The following is a 27,638-nucleotide window of genomic DNA, read 5'->3' on the forward strand; positions in this document are numbered from 1 at the left end:
AGAATGAAGTTATCTTTGTAGTTCTGTACTTTAGAGTGCTTCTAAAAAATATAGCATACTGTATTGCTCTTTTCCCAATTACTTCATAGTGATTATTTATGAAAGACTTAATGAAAATAGTTGGTTGAAACGCAGTGCTACCATTTATAAACTAAAATTTATTCCAAGATGATAAAACTGCAGTCTTGGGGGAGACTACCAGTTTCCTTTTTCTCAAGAATAATATGTGGATTAAGGGAATGTGAAACATGTAGCTAAAATGTTTAGATAAGAAAGAAGAAAAAAGAATAAGTTTTGCTTCCAAGATCAATCCCACATAATGTAAATTAAACATATTTCTCTCTCATTATGACAAGGAGTCATAGTTCAGACATTTTTTTTTTTGAGTTAGCAGATCACAAACCATTTTCTAAAGCATTTAGAACTAAAGATTTCATTTCTCAGGAAATTGGATAGCACAAAGTATATATTCACACCTCTGCATGTTGTATGGTTTTCATGAGCTTCATCTCTTCTTGAGTTTCTTCTGTCCAGCCTCCTTCTACTACCACAGGCTGGAAAGGGCTCTTAGTGGGCACCAAATCAGCAGCTTTGTATTTTGTTATACGACGTCCTAAAATAAGAGCATTTAGAGCATTTTTTTTAAAAAAATGTAGAAGAATTTTAATTCAGTGGAACAAATGGGAATAATCCAATAATTACTATTTTCTTCATTCTCATTTCACATTAACATGTTTGCATTGTATTATTCCTTAATAAAATCTAACTCTATTCTCTGTGGGATCTGTGGTTGCAATTTTGAGGTCCATATTTGCTCTGAGATGTAGAGATAAAGAATTTAAAAATTAAAAAATCTTGCATACCAGTCATACTGGATAGTCCTTGTGTAATAGTAGCAAGAAAAGGATGTGTTTCCAATGATGTTAATATAATACCGTAAACTTAGAACATTGGCATCATTATTATAAAGGTATGTCAGCTTGAAAAATCTCAAAAAGAAGTTTTTGATACATGGACTAATGTAATTTGTTATCGCAAGTTAATATTATATTATTATTAAAAATAACATAATTACAATTAAATCAACTTCCACTATTATACTGACCTTGCAGTTGTCTCATTTTATGTTTCATTGCATTAAGGTCTGCCAGAATTTTATCTTTTTCTAGCCACCTCTGTTTTTCTTGCCTTTCTATGTTTTGCAAAGCTATAATGAAAAAAAAAATACATTTTTGGTACAGTTTTTTTAAAAAAATGATTTTGCATCTAAAGATAATTAGATGGAAAAATAATTGGATCTATTTCAGCAAATACACTTTAAAAATCAGATACTTTTAGCAAACTAAGTAGATCCAATTCTAAACATGCAATTAAAAGGTAAATGGCTCAAGAAATTTTTTTGTGAAAATGCTCAAGTGCTTAAAACATCCCTTTGTCAAACATGTACAGAATAACGAAAATTTGGAAAGTTACAAATTCAGTACCATTTAGTACTGCAACTCTATGTGAAAAATAGGACCTTCTAAAATAGTAATTTACCCAAAAAAGAGAATTGCTCTCCACTCCATCCTCCCCCTCCCCCCAAGCCCCCCACCCCCCATGAATTGGGAAGGGCAGACAGTTCTTTGTTAAAGTGGCTGCAAGAGAGTTAATTCCGTGCTTCCTCTATTACCTTCCATTAGCAGGGAATGAGAATGCGCAGTATTAAACATCTATCCATGGATGCTCTCTACAAATGGGGAGGCTAGAAAATCAATATTTTTGATTGGTAGATAGAAGTTCTGGTACTAAAATGAAGAGAAGAAGGCCCTTGGGAGTGCACATGGACTGAACTAGACCAGAGGTAGCTAAGCAGACTTACCTGGGGGTAGGGGCCACAGAAGTCAGTAGGACTTGCTATTAAATATAGTCTAACACAAAATGCTTTCTCTCTCCCTCCCTCTCTCTCACATACACATATATAAAAACGGGAGTGGGTGGGTGGGTATCTTTCCTAGTGTCCAAAGTAATTTCCATGCTCCAATAAAGCAGAATATGCACACTTAGGAGATAGTAAAATTGAATAGATCCTAAAGAATCAGAATTTACAGGTTTATGTTTGCAGAGCCCACATATATATAAATATATATATTTGATTGTTTTTGTGTGTACAGCTAATTAAATTGAATGAGTACTTATTAATTTAATGTTATCTTTTGCCTAAGCCCAGTCTTCTTGACTGTGTGATGTAAGTGTATATTATGAATACATGTGTCTGTGCATACATACATGTATATATGTACATTAAATAAAATGCTACTTATTCAATCATATCACAGATACATGTTTGAATAAAATTTTCAACTGAGATTTAGCCACCCTTGTGAGCAAGGTAGAGAAGCTGGGCAGTAACCTAACTTTTGTGTTTCATAAATTCTTTTCTGACTAACTTTTTTTGTATGGGATTTGTCTTAAAACCAACACATATCTTTCTATTGAATAAATGTGGGAACTAGCTGAAGAATGTTCTGGAATGAGATGACAAAAATAAATAAATAAATAAAAATATTCTGTAATTATTCCCTTGATAATAATCTACTATTTTGCAAAGTATACTTTTTTCAATACTCTAGAAATAAATTGTGTACAAATTTTACATTTTTGAATGTTTACATTCGTCACTGAATTATGAAAATGAATTTGTAATTTGAAGGACATAGTATCAGCCATTTAAAGGAAAACAGATAGAAATGCCAAGCTCTTATAATATTTCCTTTTTTGTTTAATGACTTACTATCCAAAGGTAGAAAAGGTTCTCCGCTGGAAACCCAGACCTCAACTGGATTTCTAAGAATGTTGCTGAGCACCAAATGATCAATATCTGATGTTATCACTGATGATGTAAAGTTGATGTTCTTATCCTTATCTTGGTAAAGAGAGAAAAGAAAGATTTTATGGAAATTCTTTTCTCATAATTCTGTTTTATTTTACAGTTTTCTTAAATTGTACAATTTTCTAATTTTATACTTATTATGTTATTGATTTATTGCTGGTATCACGTTGACTTTCAGAGGTTTGCAATATATAGCCACATAGAGAAAAGAAAAAAAAAAAACAAAATAAAACAATAGGTAAATGCACTAGCAAATCCATGACAGTAACTCAAATTATTAATAAAAATTATTAGGGTTCAAATATTCACAGGAAGAGTTCCATCTTCAAAGATTCCAATGTGGGAGCAATATGAATCGGGGGGGGGGGGAGGAAACTATTCTATGATGTGGGGGCGATCATGGAAAAGCACTACTTTAGGGAGCCTATCCCTTTCTTCTCATAAATATGTGGGGTTATGGGCAAGCTTAGTCCCAAAGCCTGCCCATCTGGGATGAGCATATCAAATTCAGGTTGTCAATGACCATGCGATTTGGGCACTAAAGATATGCACCCACAAATATACTGAGTTCCCACAACACTAGGCTTTCAAATACCAAAAAGTTTTTTTGTTTTGTTTTTTTTTTGCTAAGGAATTAGGAGCAGTGGCGGTGCAGTAGTTAGAATGCAGTATTGCAGACTGACTCGCCCACAGCCAGTAGTTTGAACCTGACTGGCTCAAGTCTCAAAGGTGCTATATCTTCAAAAGGCAACTGGACTATTTTTCCTTGAGGAAGAAGATGTTTCGCTTCTCATCCAAGAAGTTTCTTGCACTATTTCTTTGCATTAGGTTGCACTATTTTATTCTAAGCACCTTTTTTTTAAAAAAAAAAAATTTTTTTTGATTTATATGCCGCCCTTCTCCAGAGATTCAGGGCGGCTTACAATGCATTAAGTAATAGCCTTCATACTTTTGTATATTTTATACAAAGTCATCTTATTGCCCCCACAACTGGGTCCTCATTTTACCTACCTTAGAAAGGATGGAAGGCTGAGTCAACCTTGAGCCTGGTGAGAATTGAACTCGCAGTAATTGCAGGCAGCTGGAAGCTAAATACTACCTTTTAACAGTAGCATTAGTCTGCTGCCCCACTCAGGCTCCTTCACATAGTGCTTCAGCATTGTCCAAACAAAGAGCAGAACAGAATAACAGAGCTGGAAGGGAGCTTGGAGGTCTTCAGGTCCAACCCACTGCTCAGGCAGGAAACTCTATACCAGTGATGGCTAACCTTTTTGCCGTCGCATGCCAAAAGTGGGGGGAGCGCGGGGAGGTCGCCCATGTGTGTGCTCACACACATAATACAATGCACCCCGCCTCTGCACATGTGTGTGCATGCCCCCCTGCTTTTAGCATGTGATGGCCCGGTGAGCCCGGTAGGCCTGTTTTTCACCCTCCCCAGGCTCCAGAGGCTTTCTAGGAGCCTGGGGAGGGCAAAAACAGCCTCCCCCCGCGGAGGCCTTCTGGAGGCCGGAAACAGCTCATTTCCCAACTTCCGGTGGGACCAAAAGGCCCAAAAAACAGCTGGCCGGTGCACACATGCGTGCTGGAGCTGAGCTACCGCAATGCTCACATACCCACTGATATAGCTCTGTGTGCCACCTGTGGAACCCGTGCCATAGGTTTGCCATCACGGCCCTATACCATTTCAGACAAATGGTTGTCCAATCGCTTCTTAAAAACTTCCAGTGTTGGAGCATTCACAACTTCTGGAGGCAACTTGTTCCACTGATTAATTGTTCTAATTGTCAGGACAGTTATCCTTAGTAGAACTTTAAACCATTGTCCAGTTATATTGTTTTGTTTGGCTAAACACTTCCCAGCACCAGTTTACCCCGTCTTAGGACTATTAGAACAACTATAATAATATGTTTCAAGAATTTGACAAATTAACAAAGCTGCTTTTCTCCATTGTTATAAATGTGTGAGAGTGTTTCTCTATTAAAAATAAAGGGTGAGACTGTGAACTTCAATACTTGTTGCAAGTATGATTCCCTACAACAGATGTGTGAGGGAGAGAATAGATTTTTTTCCAGAATTTATCAGTTGCCCTACAATTAAGAGTATTCAGACAATCTATACATACTATCAACTAACTGATCTTCATCTTCTACTACAGGATGCTAATCTGTAATTGTGGTTCTCCAAGTTGTCAATTATGTATTTGTATATACACAGAAACAGTTTTCTGTGTATACAGAATCCACTTTGACACACTCCTATTGCTGAGAAATATCTTTGGCAGATAGCCCTTGTTCCATGGTACATCTTGATTAATCAAGGCTGCCGCAGCAATATACATGGCCAAGATCCTGTTAACATCCAGAGTGTTAAGAAAATGTTCCAACATAGTGGAAATGGCCAGAAAAAATAGGAGCCAAACAACAGTCTGATTTAGATGAGAATCGCATATTACCTCCAGGGTCAATGTGTTGCATGAGAGGATATGGAATTAGTCTGAATTGATCATCTGAGGAGTGCTGCAGAAACCGAATTAAGCAGTAGCTGTCAGTCCACAGCTCAGTAGGCCTCTTTAGACATTGAATCTGCTGCTAAATCCATTATAAAGAATCTCTTTTCTTAAGTCTGTTTAAAGAAGTGCTAGCAATAGAACAAAAATGATAGCAAAATGGCCTCACCCAAATATAAAAAACAGAAAGAGCACCCTCACATAAAGCAGTTGCAAAAGGTGCTGGTTGACATAAAGGAGAAAAGGAAAACTGAGGAGAAGCTTAATTTGTTGCTTCTGTCTTCATTGATGATAAGATAGATATCTATGCCTTAGGAGTTTTTTTCCAAGAAGGGTTTGATAAACAGACAGAAGGAGCAAGAGTATGAAATGGGTGAATTAAAAATAAACAAATAGCTGGGCCCAGATGGTATACATCTGATGATTGTGACTGAGGTTGCTAATCTTTCAAGAAAAATATGCAACTTAATTTCAAAATCAGCATCTGTTCCTGAGATTATCTGAAAATAATCAATGAAACTAGAGTTGCTTCAAGTTCTGGAATACAGGAATTTATGTCCCATTAGTTAATGGTAAAGTTAAATGGTACAATGTTTATTAAAGAATATGATCAAACATACAAATACCTTTCTGAAAAAGAAACTAATAAGATTTCTACAACAATACATTTTGTTTCAGTAATCTTCTACCTTTTTAAAAAAAATCTAAAAACTCTATTTCAAAAAACCTTTCGCAAACTACCTCACCATTTTTTTGAATCACCTTAGAGGACAAGCTCCTGTCATGTCATGGACTGGTAACTGGCTAATGATTAAGAAAGGGAAAAAAAAGATGAATAATTCAATAATTCGTAAACAGAAGAGCTATTTAAAGCAAAGTGCGCCACAGGCAGGGGTGAAATGCTCCCAGTTCGGACCGGATCGCCCGATCTGGTAGCGATGGAGGCGGGTGGTTCGGAGAACTAGTAGCAAAAATCCCTAACCCCCCCCTCTGCCCAGCTGAGCCGCACAATCATCAGAGGCTTTTTTTTTTACTTTTAAAAGCATTTTTTCTATAACCTCTTCGGCTGAAAAAATGCTTTTAAAAGTAAAAAAAAAGCCTCTGATGATCACGCGGCTCAGCTGGGATCGTCAGAGGCATTTAAAAGAAAAAAAGCATTTTTTTTCTTTTAAATGCCTCTGACGATCCAAGCTAAGTTGCCTGATCGTCAGAGGCATTTAAAAGAAAAAAAGTCTCTGCCGATCAGGCAACTCAGCTGGGATCGTTAGAGCCTTTTGAAAGCATTTTTTTACAACCTCTTTGCCGAAGAGGTTGTAGAAAAAATGGTTTTAAAAGTAAAAAAAAAAAATTGGCCACGCCCACCCAGTCACATTACCCCCTGCCCCACCAAGCCACGCCCACAGAACTGGTAGTAACAAATTTTAGATTTCACCACTGGCCACAGGTTAATTTAAGTAAAAAGAGTGATACCTTGAATCGATTAATAAACATTCTGGATTTAGAGGTAAGATGTTCCAATTTACTGACGTCATCAAATTTGTTGAGATATTACAATTTTTAAAATGGATTGCAAAATGATATCTAAATGGATTTCAAATGGCAAAAATCTTTCAATAAAGAAAGTGCAAAAGGATGTGCATTGGTACAAAACAGGATGTCAGCATTCTGATGCTGCCATAAAAACATCGAAACTTGACACAATAAGCATAACGAACTTCACATAAGCAAACAGCATTCATGAGACCTGAACTGGTTCAAAAAAGAATCATGGCATTTTTGTGGACAATTCAGTTATGTACCTGTTATAAAAGGGCAAAGTCCATGCTTAGGATAATTAGGAACAGCATTTAAAATAAAACTACCAATTGAGTAATGCCCTGATGTGTTACATATATTTCTGTCCACCACATTTCAAAAATGATGTTACTGTAAAGAAATGGAGAACGTACAGAAAAGGTCACTCAAAATGGTTAGAGACCTATAATATTTTCTATGAAAATATTCTACAATGTCTTTGAAGTTTTTCTATTTAGCATAAAAGTAGGTGAGGAAAGATCTATGTCAGGGTTCCAAGTAACACCCCCAACGAAAGAAGACTCCAAGGCTTGAAGTTCCTCAAAGTTCCATTTTATTAGAGATGTCATATTGGCACATCTGGGAAAACCCGAATCTGAAAGTTTCCAGGTTTTCCCCACCCAAAGGAAAGTCCAAGTCCCTGCCCAGGACCCACAAGTTCATCACGTGGTCCAATCCAAGCACAGTCCTAACTGGAGATGCCTCCCAGCCACACCCTTCCAGGTACAGGGCAAGATGTCCTTTACTCTCTGAGAAAGGAATGTTATTATGACTATATATCACCACTTCTCCATACAATTCCCCCTCCCAGTTTCCCACAGCAATAAATGTGGCAGGCGTGAAGATCCAATGCAAAAGATGGCTTCCAGGCCTGGCAATCTACTTTTTTAGAGATATATAAAACCAGACATTAAAAACTAGATGATTCAAAATCAATTAAAAGGAGGAATGTCTTTGCATAGCAAATAGCTACTGTGGAATTTGCTGCCCTCAGATGTGACAAAGGCTACCAATTCAGTTGTTTTAAAAGGGTACTGGAGAAATACATGGAAGAGCGAGATATAAACAATTTCTTGTCTTGGTGGGTATTTACTAGCCTGAAATTATGGACTGTGTATTTTAAATATGAGCTGTTGGGAAGCAACAGTACAAGTGGATTCCTGCCCTCCTGTCTGCCTTTATGAGCTTTGTGAATGCATATGGTTGACCACCAATGTATACAGAATATGGAATGAGCTATTTGCCTAAGCCAATAAAATAAGATCAGAGTAAATAAAACAGCAAAAAAACCTGCATCCACCAATATCATTCTGCTCTAGAGGATTCTTAAACAGGACTCTGAGCAGGTAAAGAACCCACACATCTAATGAAGATAGACTTCAAAGAATCAAGTCAAAGTCTGCTTATATATAAGCTGAAATATAGACAACCTTTTGGTCCATTTCAGGGGTGGGTTCTACTTACCTTTACTACCGGTTTGCAATGGGGCCATGCGCGCGCACTTCACTTGCGCGCATGTGTGCGCTTCTGCGCATGCGCAGAAGCATTTTGATGACATCAGGGTCAGTGGGCGGAGCCTCCCACCGGTTTTACTACCAGTTGTATAAAACCGGTGTGAACCGGGGGCAACCCACCACTGGTCCATTTATTACACTATCCTTTTTGTTTAAGGCTCACAAAACTGCACAATACATCTAAAAATAAAAGTCTAAAGATGCACTGTGAAAACTCATAAACATCTAAAACTAACCCAAAGCAAACCAACAATAAGTTTAAAATAAAATAAAACAAAATCAGAGAATTTCGTATGTCAGAAAAATTGGTCCATATATTTTTTTTTCTCCAAAAAAGATTCATTTTGCTGGTTAATCTATATATCAATTGCATATACTTTTAATAGGTAAGGTATGGAAAGTCAAATTTTACCTTTCCTTGAAAACACAGATGCAATTTGTTTAAGGCCATTATCAGAAATGGCTTCTTCATCTCTTTCTTCGGTTTCTTGCTTTTTGAGGTAATCATTTACTGCACACAAGACTAAATCCTGCAGTGTGAGGATCAGGGTCCCTTCACTGTTATACAGCTTGCAAGCTGTCCTGCTAAGTTCAAGACGTCTTGTACATGATGAAAGCAACTACATAAAGGAAAATATATGTGGGTATATGTATATATTTCAAACACATAATTAACAACATATAAAAATAAATTATCATATTGTACTTCTCATTTTGTTATTTTTCTAACAAGGTTGCTATGTTACATTTGTATTCCGCTCTTTCTTTAAGATTATATAGACCAAGGTTGAGTCAGCCTTCCATCCTTCCAAGTAAAATGAGGACCCAGATTGTTGGGGGCAATATCAGTGGTGAGTTGCTTCCGGTTCTGTCCGGTTCTTTAGAACCGGTAGTAAAAGCAGCAGGAGGCTCCGCCCACCCGCCCGGGTGTCATAAATGCTGATCTGCACATGCGCAGAAGCTTCTGCACATGTGCAGAAGGGAGTGTGCGCTCCAGTTGCGAACCAGTAGTAAAGGTAAGTAGAACCCACCCCTGGGCAATATGCTAAATCTGCAAACTGCTTAGAGAGGGCTATAAAAGCACTGTAAAGTGGTATATAAGTCTAAGTGCTATTGCTGTACATCAATTTTGCTTGCTTGGCTAAATAACCCCTAATATAATTTTCCTTTTCTAAATGTTTCCTGGATTTCCTACTTAACATATAAATCTCTGATTTTCAAGACATGTACTGTCTGCAAATGCTTACAGGTTCACTAGGTGATCACTCTGCATATTTATAATTCAATTTATATCATAAGCCTTCAGCACCTTTTTTTCATCAAGAGAAACAAGCCCTCTACTGCTATTCAGGGAAACATTTGGAAACAAGAGAGGGTAAATGTACAAATTTGAGATTATAATTCACTAATAATGAATCTCTTAGTAAATTGTAGAAATATTACTTTTAATGTGTTGCCTGCAATGAGACGGTTCTTCCTCCTCTCAATTCTGTTTGCTTATGCTAGATCCAGTGGTGGGATTCAGCCAGGTCGCACCACTTCGGGAGAACCGACTGTTAACTTTCTGAGCAGTTTGGCAAACTGGTTATTGGAATAAATCATTAGGGCAGAGAACCTGTTGTTAAATTACTTGAATCCCATCACTGGCTAGATCCATAGTAGTTCTTACACACCTTGGATTTGATCTGACATCTGCAGGGCAGACACTTGTAGATTTACAGCATTAAATCTCATCCCATCCCCAGCATGTATGATGAGGTAATATATTTTTTTTTACCTTACTCTTTCAGGCACACTGTTTGTCCTCATCAATTCAATTACAAGATTCCCTTTGGATTATTATTACTTACCCTCGGGAATGTGTGAGCAACAATTAGTTGCCCATTTCGGTATCCATCTCCATTTTTGTATGCAATTATTTTTACTGTTTTTTGGTCTAGAGCTGCAAATATCTTTTCTGAGATGACTTGCAAGGAGGTTTCATTCTTTAAGGATGCTAGAACGTCTTCAAAATAATGCAGGGTGGATTCAGCTTTATCAGAGAATAAATCAATCTCCATAATAAAACAAAACAAAATGTTAGCATTACTTCAGTTTTATTATACTCTTAGTGAAGTTACTTTTTAAAATGTAACCAAACTGAATAAAATTTTAATTTCAAACATTATATTTTTACGCCAAACTGGAGAAAATGCAAGATAGACAAAAATAACAGGCAGCTATCCCTTTACACACATACCAATTACAGAGGATTCAGAATCGATTTTTTATAAAACATTGCCAGAAGTTATATATTTAAAATGGTTAGATTAACCATCCTTGATACGTAACTACATGATAGATTACTTCCAAAAATGATATAACTAAATAATATGTTAAGACATACTATAGGCATCCAAGAAAGTAGTAGAAAGTACATTTTTAGCTGATATTTTCCCAAATGCCATTAAGTAAAACAGGAAGTGAATAGACTGGGTTTTTTTTTTTAATTCAATAGACACTCCTGAGCTAATGTTAATTGCTAATCTCCCCTGATGTTTAAGATTGCCCACCCCCTCAAATCTTTTACACATTCTCTTTCAAAAGAAAATTGCTTCTACATTATAATACTCAGATTTCAAATCTTTCTTTCCCAAATAAAATGTACAGCTAGGAAAAACTGCTGACTTTTCTACCATGTACCTAGTGAATATACCCATGGCAATTTCTCAAGATATATAATTATATCCCACTTCGATTAGTTCTTATAGCTGCTGAATGGACTATGTTTGTAGCTACTATATTAGTATCTACTGTAGTGGCAATCAGGATTTTCTGCATCCCGAGGGGTTATACTCTTAACTATAGGTCTTTAAAAAAATAATAATGGAATAGTAAACTGCAGGGGGAGAGGTTATTTTTTGCTTAACTCAGTTCCCTTCTGAATCATGCTACAATAAACGACAGTCATTTAACAGATATATATATATATATATATATATATATATATATATATATATATATATATATATATATATATATATGTAAGTACAAGCTAAAAGATAATTAGTCACACTTCCTGTTCTACATGAAGATTAATTCATAATAATTGTGAGGCTGGCCACTATTATTCTCAATTCACAGGTGGAAAGCCATGGTTAAGGTCAGAATTAATCCAAGCATGATTTCAACTCATTTCAGCATTTTCAAAATCAGAGTTAAGCACTACAATCTTTAAAATACTGCTTAACATCAGCATGAATAGCATTATCTTTCCTTTAAAAATAAAGACAAAATATGTGACCATGGTCTGGATTCAAAGCTAGACCAGAGCAAATAGCCACTACTAAAGCCAGAAAGAAATTGTACTGTGTTTAATTTTACTTTTTTATATAATGTTGTTCAAATACAAATACTCCACTATCTGAAAACCATTTTCAAATAGTGAAAGTTAGGAAGTTAGCACCCACCCCTCTCCTAGAAGAATGAAATATTCTAGGAAGTATTAAAAAGGCAGAATGTTATACCTCCCTGGATGAGAAATGGAGAAACATGTTTTTTAGCCCGGAAGCAGACTCACTCTTAATAGCCCCCACACTCTCAATAGCCCACAGCAGATGTCAGCACTTAAGAGATAAAGAGATAGCTAGGTCTATTCATAAGCTAATGCCCTCACCCAAGATCCAACAAAGGTAGGATTAGCCCTCAGCCATATTAGGAATTGCCCAAAACCCTCTTCATTACATCACCACCCAGCAAGATTCAACCAGGTCTGGGACTCAAAAGACAACCTACAAAATTACCCCTGCATGGCCCCATGGGAGTCTGACAACCAATCCGAATACAAGCTCAAATTCAAAGCCCAACAAAGGGTATAAATCTCTCTCTCTCTCATCCATGTGCTTTTTTGCCCAGGACCTCAAAACCATGTGGTCCTGTCCATCATTAAACCATATTTTCAAGCAGTCTCCATATTTCCAGTGTCTTTCTCCCCACTTGGAACTGAACCCAGATGGACATTTCTTCCAACACATCTAAAAGATAAAAGTTATAATATGGCCAGTTATTTAGTTATGTCCAATGTATAACTGTGAAAGGCTTAACTCACCTTATTAACATCAAGGCATTTAAAAGGACAAAAGGATGAATTATTTCTGTCCTGGAATCCAGAGGCACAGGAAAATATAGTGCCAGGAAGCAATTTTTTCAGTTCTTTCTTTCCTCTGATGGTCCTTCCACAAGCCAAACATATCATTATTTTTTTCTTTCCACAAGGTGAAAGAAAATAGTAGCCCTGTTTTTTTAAAAAATGGTCAAAATACTTTACATTAAATACTGCAGAACAATTTTTCCTATTCTTTGCATAGTTATTTAAATGTCAAATATTTCAAATTTAGTTTTCACAATTTCTCTTTTTTAATTGTGTGTATATGTATCAGTAACATCCTATAATCTGAGTTGATACTAGAACATTTATTTTTAAACTGCATAGTATTGAAACAAAGCATACTGTAACTTTTGGATTTCCACCATAGTTTAATTGAAAAACATAACAAGCCACTTCTTTGAATTTTGTGTTGTCTTTTTGGTTAAAAATATAATGCATCTTAAAAGGTATAGTAGAAGATTAAAGATAATTACAAAAGTGAATTTTAAAATATTTTTTAGAAATGACTGCTTTGTTTGAAAATGCTTTCAAGGGGCATTTTACATTTGAATTTCTGCTTAGACATTTTTATTCTTTAAAAATATTTTTGAAGAAAAGCGTATTAATGTAGAAATAGAATGGACTATAAATAATGTTTTATCATTATAAACAAATGGGCATGAATCATGGTACTTTTAAAAGAATATTAAAATACTTCTAATTTATATTTTTATTAGTGGAGTTACATTTTTCTTTTCCCTCCCAGAGAACAAGTAATACTTACTGGTTGGTCAATTTTTTCTGTCTTGGTTACCGTAAATGTGCAAATAGAAGCATAGTTTGCTGCTGTAATTTCTATATCCAATATTGTGCTATAAAAGGCACTAAAAACTTTTGTTTCTGTGAAATTCCATTTTTGGTTGGCAACTCCATAATTATGTGGTTTGTATTTCTGTCAAAACATAAAATTTGTCCCGCCTTTCATTTTTAATAATTTTCAGATGATATTTGACTCTTAATTTAATTACAATTTAAAAATTAAGATAACCTAGGTAATTAGACATAATTATGCATGTTTCCTTTATTTTCTTTGGTATACTTGTGGTATTTAACAATATTGGCATATAAAACTTGTGCAAATTAATTAATTAAGCTTAAGATCTTAACAAATTTGAAATAAACAACAAAAAGATGGGATTTTGCTCTAATAAAGTTATACATGGGTTAATTCAGATAAATTTGGAATATTGACTTTTACTATAATAAGATTACAGACTTAATTACAGTATAAAAATAAACAATTTATTGGAAACAGATTTATGTTGGCTGTTCTGGTTATGGCAAGTTATAACAAAATATAAGTGATCATTTGAGAAATGGAATACTAGAAGAGACTAAAACTAAAAAAAACATGTTAATACTGATACTTACAAAATGACACAAAATGTCATAGAAATATTAAAGGAGATTTTTTGAAGAATGGAGCCAGAAAATAGAAACTACAATAGCAACACTGTCAGTAATGAGGTCTAGTTTTATAGATGAACTATTTCTAAAAGTAGTTAGTAAAGGAATTACAGATGTGGAACAACTGTTTTCTGACAGATAGAGGAAATACAGAATGTGGAATTAAAAATGTAAACAACAAGAGAATAATTTGGGAAAGGATGCTTTATTAGATATACAAATGAAACTGAAGTTTCAAAAAATTAAAAGGGAAATACAAATGAGAAACCAAGCAATTGACCTGGAAAATGTTTTCTTATTGGATCTACAAAACAATTTCTTGAAGCTTTTTAAAACCTTCAAGAAATCGCGCTAAAAAAGGACTGAAGAGAAATGTAATCCTATGACAGTATTTGATTGAATTAAAGATTAAGACTGTTAAAAGTAAAAGGAAGGAATATGAAGTTGGTTTATTTGAGCAAGGGTAAAATATGACTTTTTTTTTTCAATATTCTGCCATATCTTTATGGACTTTTTGCTAATCCCAGGATTGAAAATTGATGTTTTATAGATTTGTTTATAAATAAGGGATGAGTTATGGGAGGAATTACACATTTCTTTTTTATTATATTCATTTTTTTCTTTTTTTTCTTTTTTCATGTATTTTCTATTCTTTTTTTCCTCTAAATTTTCCATTAGTTTTAACTGCTGTAATTAACATTCTTAATTTTTTTAAAAAATTAAAAATCAGCACTGTAAGGCTAACACAGTGAAATACTCATTAAACTGTGGGTTGTTTGACACAATGATATTGCCTACATGGGTGCAGCCAGGTATCTTGCTTTTTGATGACGGTGGCAGCTAGCACAGAGGAATATATTACTCATCCCTGGTCCAAGCTAGGATTTCTCTGAAGCCCAGCCCAGCAGACCAATTTTTGAAAACAAACAGATCACTAACGCTGCTTTTAGAAGAGAGAGATATCACTAATTAAGCCTTGCTGGATGGAGTCCTCTGTAATGTATTATAAGACTAAGATGCTCATTTAGCAACAATTTAGTTATATTGGGCTACATCAGCATTATGCAGCAATCTACTTGTGGAATTACTCTTACATTTCTTTTTCCAATATACTACATTTATTCATTAAATTTGTATCCCAAGGTGAAAACAAATGGAATGCTCTCAATGAAGCCATTATTAATAATTATGAAAACTCCTGTTCTGTACTTTCCACCATCCATTTGAATTCCAGTTAATCCAATTTATTTAACCTTCAGCTCTAAGGAACCAGGCATGGAATAACTTCTTCCCACTTCTCCAAATCATCATCTTCAAAAGATCATTCATAAAACAAGCCCATCATGAAAGCAATCACAACCAACTCTTCTTAGGGAAGAGTCCCCTAAAATTTGTGGTATGTGTTTAGGAAAAGGGGAAAACAAAACTTGCCAAGTACTGTTCCATCATCTCAGGACCCATTAAGCCTACAGACTCAAATAAGCAGAGAAAAAAGTGATTTACAGCCACACCTCTGCTAGGAATCTGTTTCTTCCCCTCTTTATTTATCCTCTATCAGTACTGAATTACAGGACTCGGATATGAAACCAGTTATAGATCAGTAGCACCAAACTTTTTGGGCACCAGAGAGCAATTCCATGGGGACAGGCATGGTTTTGTGCACTGCCTTTATCCCAGACATGTGTGGATGGGGCTTTGCTCACTTGCGCAAACTGGTCTGCGCTCAGGAGTTGAGGACCCCCATATTAGGTATCAGTTTATATGAATTTTGTCTTACACTTTAATGAGTTACAGATAAACATAATATATTTACATCTACTGAATACTATAAAGACAACTTCAATAGATTACACAATGGGTCTAGACTTTGGAAATTTTTAGACCTTTATAGATATCTGATAACACATTGAATGATTCTGTGTATTCTGTGTTGCTATGTACTTTTTAAACACGTGGATTATCAAGCATTGTATGGATCAAACTAGATCCAGGAAACAATGTGATTTTTTTTATAACAGAGGGAAACCCTATGCAAAAATAAAATAAAAGAGAAACAACTTAAATATTAAAGATGGCCTTTCAATCAAACCTAGAACACACTGATAAACTCTGAATTTTTGACTGTGTATAGATCCAGTAAAAGAGGTTTTCAAAATACGCCCTAGAACAGGGGTGTCACAGCTGGCAGGCTGGATGCGTCATGCACTGGCTACACCCACTCCCATTTAGCAAAGAGGGGAAAAATCACAATACATCACGTGACGACAATGTAACGACGTGAGTTTGACACCCCTGCCCTAGAATATTTCTCAGCCTTTAACATAATTGGTATGTGATTGGATGACAGAAAACTATCTAAAATTACATAAGGGCAATATTCTGTCATTGTTTCCCCAATCCATTAGCTGGACAAGGAGTCTCTGTTGTAGGAACTATAACTGATGTAAAAAGGATGAGGAGTCAGCCGGGTAGCAACAGAAAAGGAACGTCCAGACCAAAAGGGAACAGAAAAGGAACTGATAGCCAGTTGAAGTTATAGAAGCTAATCTGCAGAGATAGAAAGACTTCACAGCCATGTTAAAAGAAAGCTAAAACTAATTTCTCACTTGAGCTCAGAGTAATGAGAATAATTAAACATGTATTTATTAAACAACTCAGGGTTTTTTTTATGATTAGTAACTGTAGTGCAAAACATTTGAAGAAGACACAATTGCTTAAACCAGTTTCTGAATTACAAGAATACTGAAATATTTATATTTTTACAGATAGTTGATATACAATTGCCATTTGTGGATTTAAAATAATAATTTGCTATGTTTGATGACAATACTCTATATTAATGATACTAACCTGAAGGATAATAGGACACCCTTGAATTTCCAGTGGAAATTTTGGACATCCATTCAGTACAGTGGGCATTGATACTGTGAGCACTAGATCTGGATCAATTGCAAGATGAAAGGACCTAGAAACAAAAAGGTCTGAGTCTGAAATAAGGAAGTGTTATGTTTTCAAATCATGACATTTGCTTTTATTTTCATTTTATCATGGGATGTTTTACAAACATCTCGGGAGGTTTATATTGTATCTAATGCATGGGAAGGGATGACAACAGCATAATGGAGGTTTTTACCCCTAATCTATAATGATGCAAGGGGACAACAGGAAAAGGACAGACATTAGAAGGAAAAAAAATATGGTCATTCTAGATATCTAAGCATATATTACTATAGCATATGCAAATAGGAGTTTTTGCCAAAATCTTGACAAAAAGTAATTATTTAAAATGAAAATGTGAGACTTAGATAGATTATAATTGTGACTTTTTAAATATCCACCTATCTGAGCTTTCATATTGAGAGACTTCTGATAACATCAGAATTAAACTAAAGAAGAAACAGACCACGGGTATTAGTCAAGAATAAGTCAAATAGAAAACTTGACTGAAGGTCCTTCTGGGGATACTGTAAGGCTGGATGTTCCATCACATTTCTAATACATAGAAATGTACCTGCTTTCCTCTTTCCATACCCAATGTTGCTTGATATCATCACACTTCTTTTCCAACAAAACCACTTCAGTACCAGAATGAAGATCAGTATTCTCCACACCCAGAACAAGATTTGGAAAACTGCAGTTGATGATCTTCCCATTTTTAAATTCAAAGTGTTGATGGTGGGCTTTCTGGAATTCTTCAGCCAATTTTGGCTGATGCCTAAAACCAACAAAAATAAATGCCTCGTGCATACTACATTATATGCTAACAGCAACAAATGTGTGAAATCAAAACTAAATCAGAATTCAAAGGAACTGGACACAGATGTTGGAAAAAACTGAGTAGGTGTTTATATGAAGATGTAGAATGAAAAGCCTAAAATGAGACAGACTGAATCTTTCTTTAATTTGGATTTCTGCATAAAGCTGAATGACCCAAATGGCTCTTTCTAACTCTATGATCCTCAGATCATAGAGATCCTCCTGAATCTTATAAAACAATTTTCTGTACAGTAGTAAATGCCACCTTTCTAGGGTTTGATATTATGTTTCACCATATTTACTGTATATGAAATGTGCTAACTAACAAAGACATCTGGATATAGGCACAAAATCTTTATACCGGTAGCTTGCTTTGATTTTTTTAAAAATAATTACACTAGTACATTGTACTGAGAAGTAAATAAAATTCTTAAGATATGCGACAGTGAGCTGGCAAAGAAATAAAGAATATCTCCTCAAACTCTTGTGAAATATGAAATAATGGAACTCTAAAGAGATTGTATCATATTACATGTTAATTATTCAATTAGATAATCATTGGATTTTCATGCAGTTTTCTTTTCTTTATTATATTTTACTATTTATTATTTTTATATCCTAGGAGCTTTTTTAAAAATTTTGAGATATTAGAAAGTCCAGTTTTTCATAGCACATCAGAACCTGGTATCAGCAGATATCTTAAAAATTATTAAGAATCTGAAGTTGAGATCCCTACCTATCTCCTTCAAAATAAGAGAAAACTGATTCCCTTGCTCACTGCATTTAATAAACAGAAAGTGCGGTAAGAGATGGGCTTTTCTCTTTAGCTGGATTTAACACTTGTTAGAAATATAAGGTCTAATCTCTATTTCAGCATTCTAATAATTCAAGTGCTCAGACTTAACTTACTTAGTGACATCTATGGGTTTAGTAAATATCTGCTCAGAGTAGTGGTAGAATAAAGTGCTGGACTTTCAGCTATTCCTAATTATGTGGTGAATGTCTTAACTGTCTATTAAGATTTAATTTTGAAACAGAATTGCATCAGAGTGCAAGTAGCCTCGATTTATGACCACAATTGACCCCAAAATTTCTGTTGCTAAGCAAGGCAGTTGTTAAGTGAGTTTTGGCCCATTTTATGACCTTTTTGCTGTAGTTCTTAAGTGAATCACTGTAGTTGTTAACAGGGCTGGGTTCTCTTACCTTTACTACCAGTTTGCAACAGGGCCGCGCGCACGTGATTGCTTCGCTCACACGCGCGTGCTCTTCTGCACAGAAGCATTCTGATGACATCGGGGTCGGTGGGCAGAGCCTCACACCAGTTTTACTACCGGTTCTATAGAACTGGTGCGAACTGGGGGCAACCCACCACTGGTTGTTAAGTAAATGATGTAGTCATTACGTTAATCTGGCTTCCTGCATTGACTTTGCTTTGTCAGAGGCCAGCTGAGAAGGTTACAAATGGATGATTTTATGACCCCAAGACAAGGCAATTGTCATAAATGCATGCCAGTTGCCAAGTGCCCAAATTTTGATCATGTGACCATAGGATTGCTGTACTGGTCGCAAGCATGAAAACTGGTCATCAGTCACTTTTTCCAGTGCTGTAGTAACTTCGAATGGTGACTAAATGATGGTTGTAAGTCAAGAACTGCCTGTAAAGCTGAAACCTTTATAACAAGCATTTAACTTTCAACCTGACATTATAATTTTAAATAAATTATTATCAACCTAGGACACAGTTTTACCTTAATATAATCTGAGCAGGTTTGATACAAGGACGATTATATCAGAAACACTCTTTTAGTTGATGCCCTCTTATTAAAAGATGGTATCCTTTTAATTGTGTAATTAAATGTGTAATTTTAAAATGCTATAACAATAAAAAGATAAAAAAGGAATAAAATTAATTCACTATATGCAAATATAAATAACTGACCTGTATTTTTTATATAACTCTGCATCTTCAAAAAACTGCTCATCTTTTTCCTTCTGGATGTTGTAGTCCTCATCAAAATCACAGGAAATTTGCTGCCAGGCATATTTTGTAGTCTTACGACATGCTTCTGTTTTAAGGTGTGACCTTATGTGTGAATTTCTGGAAAGATATAGAGGCCCACCAAGGCTTACTTATTTGAGAGATTTGAGATTTGAGCCATTGATTAAAACTGAGTGTCCAAAAGAGCACAACAAGTTAAAGTGTTGCACTGTTTATTCTATTAATGAGAATTTGAGTTTCATAAACACTTGGATTAAAACATTTAATTAGATGCTTTAAGTTCATTGAAATGAATGACAAATAAATTCTATGGGAGACAGTGGCCAATATGATTTGGATAACAGATCTAAGAACAGTTTAATAGTCAAGACTTATTCATGTATAGTTTTTAAGACTATCAGTGATGGAATTCAGCAAACAAGATTGTAAGCCTATGTGCTTTCATTCTATCACACACAAATCATTTATTTAGATTATTTGTCTTGATCATTTAGGTCAGCAGTAGTCTTACTCCTATATTTTAGAGAGAAAATGGAGGTAGGATTGAAAAAAGGAAAGGAAAGGAGAAAGGAAAGGAAAGGAAAGGAAAGGAAAGGAAAGGAAAGGAAAGGAAAGGAAAGGAAAGGAAACCTAGAAAAGTTCTAGGACACTTCTATCTTTAGTAAACCCAATTACTTATAATTAAAAACAATAGTGTTGCATCTTAAAATAATAAGTCTTTGTAATGCGTGTACCATCATAAATTATTTTTACTTCATAGAAGAGTTAAAAGTTATTCCCATAATACGAGACAGAGGAGAGGAAAGGAGTGCTGAAAACAATAGGGTGAAGTGAAATTGAACCAGTAACAATAATGCAAATAAATACGATGATGATTTACAACAGCAAATCTATGTGATTTGGATTATTCTTCAGAGTGGTATCTGTTGAAGATAACAACCCCCACAAAAGTTATATATCTGATTGACTCAGAAAAACAGATTCTTCAAGAAATATTTCTTAGTTAAAATTATCAAGGTTTGTTAGCCAGAATCAGTCTGCTTGAAGGAAAAGAACCAGCTTTAGACAAGTAGGGGAAAGGCATATTTTGCAAGCTACATCCAAGTACAAATAAAAAAAACTGAGATGTGCTAGGAGAAAGCTAGAAAGTGGGATGTTTCTTGTAGCACAAAATGTTTTCTCTAACATTAATTGTAAGTTATATCAACTATGCCAACTAGACATATACTATGGAACTTTTCTTTTGGGAGTTATGCATTGTTAAATTTATGGGCACATATATATGAAATTGTCTATTTAAAAAAAATACTCAAAGTGGATCTGCAAATTAATTAATGAAGATAACTAAGCAGCAAATCCCACCCTCACTAGCACTAACCCTAGTTGGGTAATTAAAGGTCTGCAAGCAACCAAGCTCACACAGCACCAAGATCTCCACAAGAGAATTAAAAACAGAATTTAAAATACAATATTTAAAACCGTAATGTTAAAAAAATTAAAACACACAGTTTGTTTATTTCTGCAATTAAACGCTCCTTCATCTTTGGAGGCAGATTACTGTATTAAAAACAAGAATTAATCTAATTGTAATAAATCCATCTCAAGTGCCACTATTCAGGAACAGCATGTTCTTATTTGTCCCCAAATACCTTTCTGTACAGACTATTTTTTTTACTCCACAAAAATAAATTAGAGAGGGTTGGTCTGGATATCATTAGATCTGCAAATTACTTGATACCTTCAATATGCTATAAATGTCCCCCCCCCGCCGCCCCCAAATACTAGGATATGGATTTTTGACCAGCAAGGCAATACAGTATTCAGTTTAGCTGTAGTGGTATTATTCACAGATTTGCAATCTCTCTCTATATATATATATATATTTTAAAAAACATCTTTTCTTCTGTTTAAATTTAAATGAACATGTCCAGTCTTCCAAACCTGATGGCTTGAAAAAACCAGTGAAGTTTTATTATGGAAATAATATTCCTAAAAGTCACATCTTGCTTATTTTGTCTTTTAAACCGTGTTTGTTTCATTGATTGGATATGGAGTTGTATGAACTAGTTGGTTCCATGACTGAAATGTAAAAGGAGATCTTTATTCATTCTTCCTTCCCCTACATCTACCTATGTGCTCCAAAATCTGTTCCAAAATAACCCTCTACGAATGATAGCTGAGATTGCAAAAAGGCAAAGAAAACAATGGCAATAGTTCTGGATAATAAGCTGATTTCAGAAGGCAGTGAGGAAGGAAGCCAATCTAATTTCAACTAGGACATTCCAAAGGGCCACCCACAAGCAATGCTTCCTGGCCTTGACCCCCTCGTCTCCCAAGCTGCTTCTCCCAAAAAATTATGTAAGATAGGCCTATTCTAGGTGGAAAGTGCAGTCCTGAAGGTAACTGGTGCCAAGTCATAGAAGGGTTTATAGGTTAAAATTAGCACTTTAAATTGTGCCCAGCATCTTATTGATAGCCAGTGCAGGACCTGTAGTACAAATATAATGTGCTCTTAAGGCCAGGTCTTAGTGGGTACATGGTTAGCTGCACTCTGCACTATTTGCAGCTTCCAAGTTGTTTTTAAAAACATCCCAATAGAACATGTTAAAGCAGTGGGGACTTGCTGTTTTTTGTGCAAGAAAATCCAGAACTTTGGAAAAATATCCCCACTTGTAACATCCAGAGTATAATAATTAATCTTTAAGTATCTATCTATCTATCTATCTATCTATCTATCTATCTATCTATCTATCTATCTATCTATCTATCTATCTATCTATCTATCAGAAGGTCGAAGAGAATAGAAGATATAGAAACGGCATATCATTTCTAGAAGGCTTATTTTTAATACTGGGGAACTTTTTTAGTATTTCAGAAAACAACAGTGCCATCTATTGTGCAACAGAATTAATGCAATATGTCTATATACTGGTATTTTTCATTGATATTCCACTTTCTGCCTTCAGCATTCTTCCACTGTGGCAGTGCACAAATAATAACAGAAAATGGGCAAGGAGATGCTGATAGGTCATTCTTCAAATTACATACATCCTGGTTTTCATTCCTTTTGTGAACTTTAGCCCAGCAGATTGTAGGTTTTTGTATCATTCATGAGCAACAAAAATTCCATCACATACAGTGCATTTCTTTCATGTAGTCATAATAAAAATGAATGCATGGAGCATTTATGAATATTTATGCAGTTATCTATAAAATACAAATATCTTTTGAAAAAGAAGGTAATTTCAATGTTGAATAAAGAACAAAATGTTTCTAAGATATGTGTTAAGCGACATTCTAGTTCCTAACAAAACGTGTCACAAAACTGTTTTACAGAAAATTACCAAGAAAGTGAAACAGATTGTATATAGAATATATCTCTGAATATGGAAATACATAGTCAACACTGCAGATTGCTTTCCTTCTAAGAAAATATTCTCTCATCACATAAAAATTATACGTCTCCCCCCTCAGAAAACCTTCCAGCACACAGATCCAGAAGTTCAAGCCATTGCATTTATTTTTATTTTAGTTAGAACTATTCTACTTCCACTGGTAGCTTTTGACTTTGAGCGATCTTACCTTTTTTTAAAAAAAGAAAAGTGTGTGCTAAATATAAGTGGGAGATAATTTGTAACCGTGCTGAGGTGAGGCTATTTAAAATCTTATTAAGAACATAATAGTCCTATTAATGCCCATCTTAAAACAGAATTTTGTTTCTTACATGGCTAACCAGATGCCTCTGGGTCTCAGCAGGCAGGAAATAAACATACATCCCTCTTCTGCTAGCATTTCTCTGGTATTCGGAAATATACCAATGCTGTATTCAATCCAGAACTTCAAGGCTACTAGTAATCAATAAACCTATTCTTGATTAATTTATCTCGTCCATTTTAGAGCTATGCAAGTTGGTGGCCATCACTATGAATTCCACAGGTTAATTATGCATCATGTGAGGATACCTGAAGTATATTCTAGTTCTGTGTATTCAAATTCTTTTTTCCAGACAGATTGATTAGAGGAAAAAATAAAACCTTGATTTCATATATCTTGATTATATTTAGTAGAGCTATTCACTATTATGAGGGCCAGTTTGGTGTAATAGTTAAGGCATCTGCCTAGAAATCAAGAGACCATGAATTCTAGTCCTGCTGAGGCACCAAGCCAACTGGATAATCTTGGACTAGTCCAGGAAGGAGGCATTGTAAAGTGTTTCTGAAATCTTGTAAAAAAAAGAAAGAGAATGTATTAATGCAGATAGTTCTCAGATGTTAACACTACACTCAAAAGTAACCCCTCTTCCACAAGTCCACTTTAACCCAAAGAACTTATTTATTTATTTATTAGTTTATTAGTCCAATTTATATGCCACCCTTCTCCGTAGACCCAGAGCGGCTTATAATGCATTATAGCAATAGCCTGCATACTTTTTTGTATATACCTGCTTATTAGGGCTTTCGCCCCCCCCCAAGCGGTGTTGTTCTATACTAAGTTGGCTTATTGCCCCCACAATCCGGGTCCTCAATTTACCTACCTCAAAAGGATGGAAGGCTGAGTCAACCTTGAGCCTGGTGAGATTCGAACTTGCACTAATTGAAGGCAGCTGGCAGTAAGTGCTAGCACATAACAGCACTTTAGTCCGCTGTACCACCGATGCTCCTGGTTATTCATAGACCGTTCACACCCAATTGATACATACTATTGTTGTAGGTTTACTCCAACATGCATCAATTTATACCTATTTAAATTTGCCATTTGAATTTGGTTAGGCTCACCCTGTTTAAAACAAATGCTTTTTTATATCTTCCCAATGAATTTTAGTTTCCACTATCCAGAATACTTTGGTACCACCTGCAAACTTGCCATCTCATTGCTGTCTCCTAAGTCAAGTTACAAACAACTTACGGAAGAACGCCACTTATTATTCTTTGCTGGAAAAAAAGTCTGCCCATTTGTTCCTTTTTTCCATTAGACAACAGTCCATAAAAGGATATGTCTTCTTAATCCCGTGACTGCTAAATTTATTCAAGTGCCTTGAGGAACTTATTCAGGGGTTTTAAAAGTCCAACAAGATCGGTTCCTGCTGATAAAATAATTCTAGAAGTTTTATGAAGCAGGATTCACAGTACTTTTGCAAGTGCTGTGCTATGTTGATTTTCTGTGACAGACTTTGTTCCACTGCTTACTAGTTATTTTTCTAGTTTCTTGTAATTTACTCAAAATAGAAACAAAACAAAATGCAGCTATTATATGAGAGGCAGCAATGAAGCTGTCCTTTAGAACAATCAGAAATAGCAGGCACCTTTGGGGACCTCTGAAGAAGTGGGAATTTCTATCAAAGGAAAACTACTTCCTCCCACCATACCCGGCACAAATACCTGCAGAAGAAAAGCTGCAAACTATCTTTGCAGTGTTTCAGCAGAGTTGGAAGTAAATCCCAAATCCCACAACATAGGAATAATGTGCTTTGGGGTGATGTGTAGAGGAAGAAAGAAAAACTTGATTTCATATACCACGATTATATTTAGTAGAGTTATCCACTATTTGTAGTACATTAATGTGTAGTACATGTTCTTGAGTTAGATGCTGAATGTAAAGGGAACTTGAAGAACTTAGAAATGAGTTCTTTAAATTGTCTGAAGTGTTTTTATTACAGTATAATTGCTACAAACATTTTAGATTTTCATTTCTTCTCATGTTATTAAAAATCCATTTTTTCAGCTATTACTTATGGCTACCTTTTTATTTGAGCCACGCAAGATATGCAGGAGAAAATAAGATTACCAGATAATAAAAGAGAGGTACATGAAATCTCATTTATACTTGAACCACTAAAAATAATAGGACTATTTTTTTTAGTGTGACTTTGTCTTATTTATCATGAGAAGAAGCAAAAATAATTTAAGTGCTTTCAAACTATAAAGAGAAAATAATGGAATAATATATCATGCACTGTAGAACTGATTGGAAAGTATACTTGTATTTATCACAAATGCAACAACTAATTTTTTTTTAAAAAAATTCTAAAATGTCAATGGCCAGAAAAAGAGTATTTGTAAGCATTCGTAATATTGTACTGATTATTACTTTGGACCACTTACAGATATTTATCTGTGTCATCTTTTATTTCTTCAATGCTTTTTTCACATTTTTCTTTCTCTGGCTCTTTAACATCTTTTTTTACTTCAAATTCCGCTACAGCTCTTGCAATAGAAAGTTTAGCACCAACAACAATGTCATTCTTGACTTGCAAAACAAAATCTGGAAAATGAATTCAAACGTATTTGCTTTAAAACAAGTTGCAGATGAGCTTCCTTATCTATAATCAATTGTTATAAGAATATCATCTAATGTCAGATTTGCAGCAAAAATTAAAGAACATTGTTGGACATTTAACCTATAAACACCCACACCTATTTTCTGGATCATTGAATACAATAAACAGAGTACTGTAAACTGAACGATTGACCTAATTTCATGGAAGTTACATTTTGCCTACAACAGGCCCAGTTTTCAAAAGGATTATTCTAATTCTACCTAGTTGCCATTTTGTTTACTTAGTCTTTCCATGGGAAAAAAAACCAACAGTGAAAAAGTATTTTAAAAAGTAAGGCTTTCCATAACAGAAAGCAGGGACGACTCACACCCTGGTCAGCCCTTCTTTATTCTCCTACCATCTGGAAGGAGATATAGAAGCACAGGTAGCCGCACAAACAGGCCGAAGAACAGTTTTTATCCATGGGCTATCAGAGTCCTGAATGAAAAATAACTCTACAAGAAGATAGTACCATTGACTTGCGGGGCCGGTGTGACATGCAATAAATTCACATGATGCAATAGGATTGAGTGTTTGTTAGTAGGATTCACTGGGCTAGGGATTTTTTGGGGGGGGGGGTCTTTCACGGTGAGTTGTACTGTGTTGGGGGGTGTACAAAGGGAGGCTAAGCCAATCTCATTGTACACATGTTGTACTCTGACAATAAAGGTTTGAATTGAATTGAGAATCTGGAAACATAGACCATATCTCCCTGACAGTGCCTACCTGGCCAATGAGGAAGTAAAAAAGCCTGGAACAAGAAGTTTTCTTGGACAAATTGAAGGAAACTGTGTGTACTCAAAAGCACAACTTTCTTCCCATTTACTATGAATCAGGGGTGGGTTCTTTACTACCAGTTCACAATGGGATTGCATGCCTTGCTTGTGCGCATGCACAGAAGTTCCTGCACATGCGCAGATTGCTGATGACAACATCCGGGGCGGTGGGTGGGGCCTCCCACCAGTTTTATTACCAGTTCTTGTGAACCGGTCCAAACCGGGGGCAACCCACCACTGCTACGAATATATGCTACCAGATCCATTGATCTGTCGGTTCTCCTTTTATAGTACGATGGGGAAAAACATTTGAATTTCTCATGTTGTCTGGTGGACCTGCTTAATGCATTATTCTTTGACATCATAATTTCCTGATTCCAAACATGACTCACATAAAACCTAACATGAGACAAAGGGATCCGCCAGTGATTTCCATTCAGGTGGTAAATACCTAATATTGGTTTTATGTCATTATGTACAACATTTTTTTTAAAAGCATAGAAAGCAATCTGCTCACTTTTTGGGTTCCTCATGACACAATATGCACGCATAGCCATTATATCAGATGCTAAATTATTACATTGGAGACGTTTCTTATGCTGAGCTGTAGTCCACAGCGGATCAATCCATTGCTCTCCACATGATATGTAAAGCTGTTTGTAAACAATGAGAACTGAATGTAGTTCATATTATTTCATTTTTAAAAATAAAATCATGCATTTTCTTTTCTG

At 35.2% G+C, this 27,638-nt stretch overlaps 1 protein-coding gene across 4 annotated transcripts in view; it reads right to left on the bottom strand.

Moving 5' to 3' along the window:
* Nucleotides 1-27,638, bottom strand: part of DCDC1 (doublecortin domain containing 1) — a 277,838-nt gene that overhangs the window by 11,850 nt on the left and 238,350 nt on the right. For all 4 annotated transcript variants that reach the window (XM_034417189.2, XM_087877949.1, XM_034417191.2 and 1 more), the window contains exons 24-35: nucleotides 27,425-27,560; nucleotides 25,917-26,076; nucleotides 19,756-19,914; nucleotides 17,572-17,775; nucleotides 16,911-17,025; nucleotides 13,378-13,545; nucleotides 12,555-12,740; nucleotides 10,318-10,521; nucleotides 8,880-9,087; nucleotides 2,774-2,905; nucleotides 1,106-1,207; nucleotides 477-613 (exon numbers count right to left, since the gene is read on the bottom strand). In XM_034417189.2, coding sequence (XP_034273080.2) covers nucleotides 477-613; nucleotides 1,106-1,207; nucleotides 2,774-2,905; nucleotides 8,880-9,087; nucleotides 10,318-10,521; nucleotides 12,555-12,740; nucleotides 13,378-13,545; nucleotides 16,911-17,025; nucleotides 17,572-17,775; nucleotides 19,756-19,914; nucleotides 25,917-26,076; nucleotides 27,425-27,560 — 1,911 coding nt within the window. The remainder of the gene's footprint in view (nucleotides 1-476; nucleotides 614-1,105; nucleotides 1,208-2,773; nucleotides 2,906-8,879; nucleotides 9,088-10,317; nucleotides 10,522-12,554; nucleotides 12,741-13,377; nucleotides 13,546-16,910; nucleotides 17,026-17,571; nucleotides 17,776-19,755; nucleotides 19,915-25,916; nucleotides 26,077-27,424; nucleotides 27,561-27,638) is intronic.

The sequence above is a fragment of the Pantherophis guttatus genome, chromosome 1 (assembly GCF_059756535.1).
Source record: "Pantherophis guttatus breed Tessera chromosome 1, ASM5975653v1, whole genome shotgun sequence".
NCBI lineage: Eukaryota > Metazoa > Chordata > Lepidosauria > Squamata > Colubridae > Pantherophis > Pantherophis guttatus.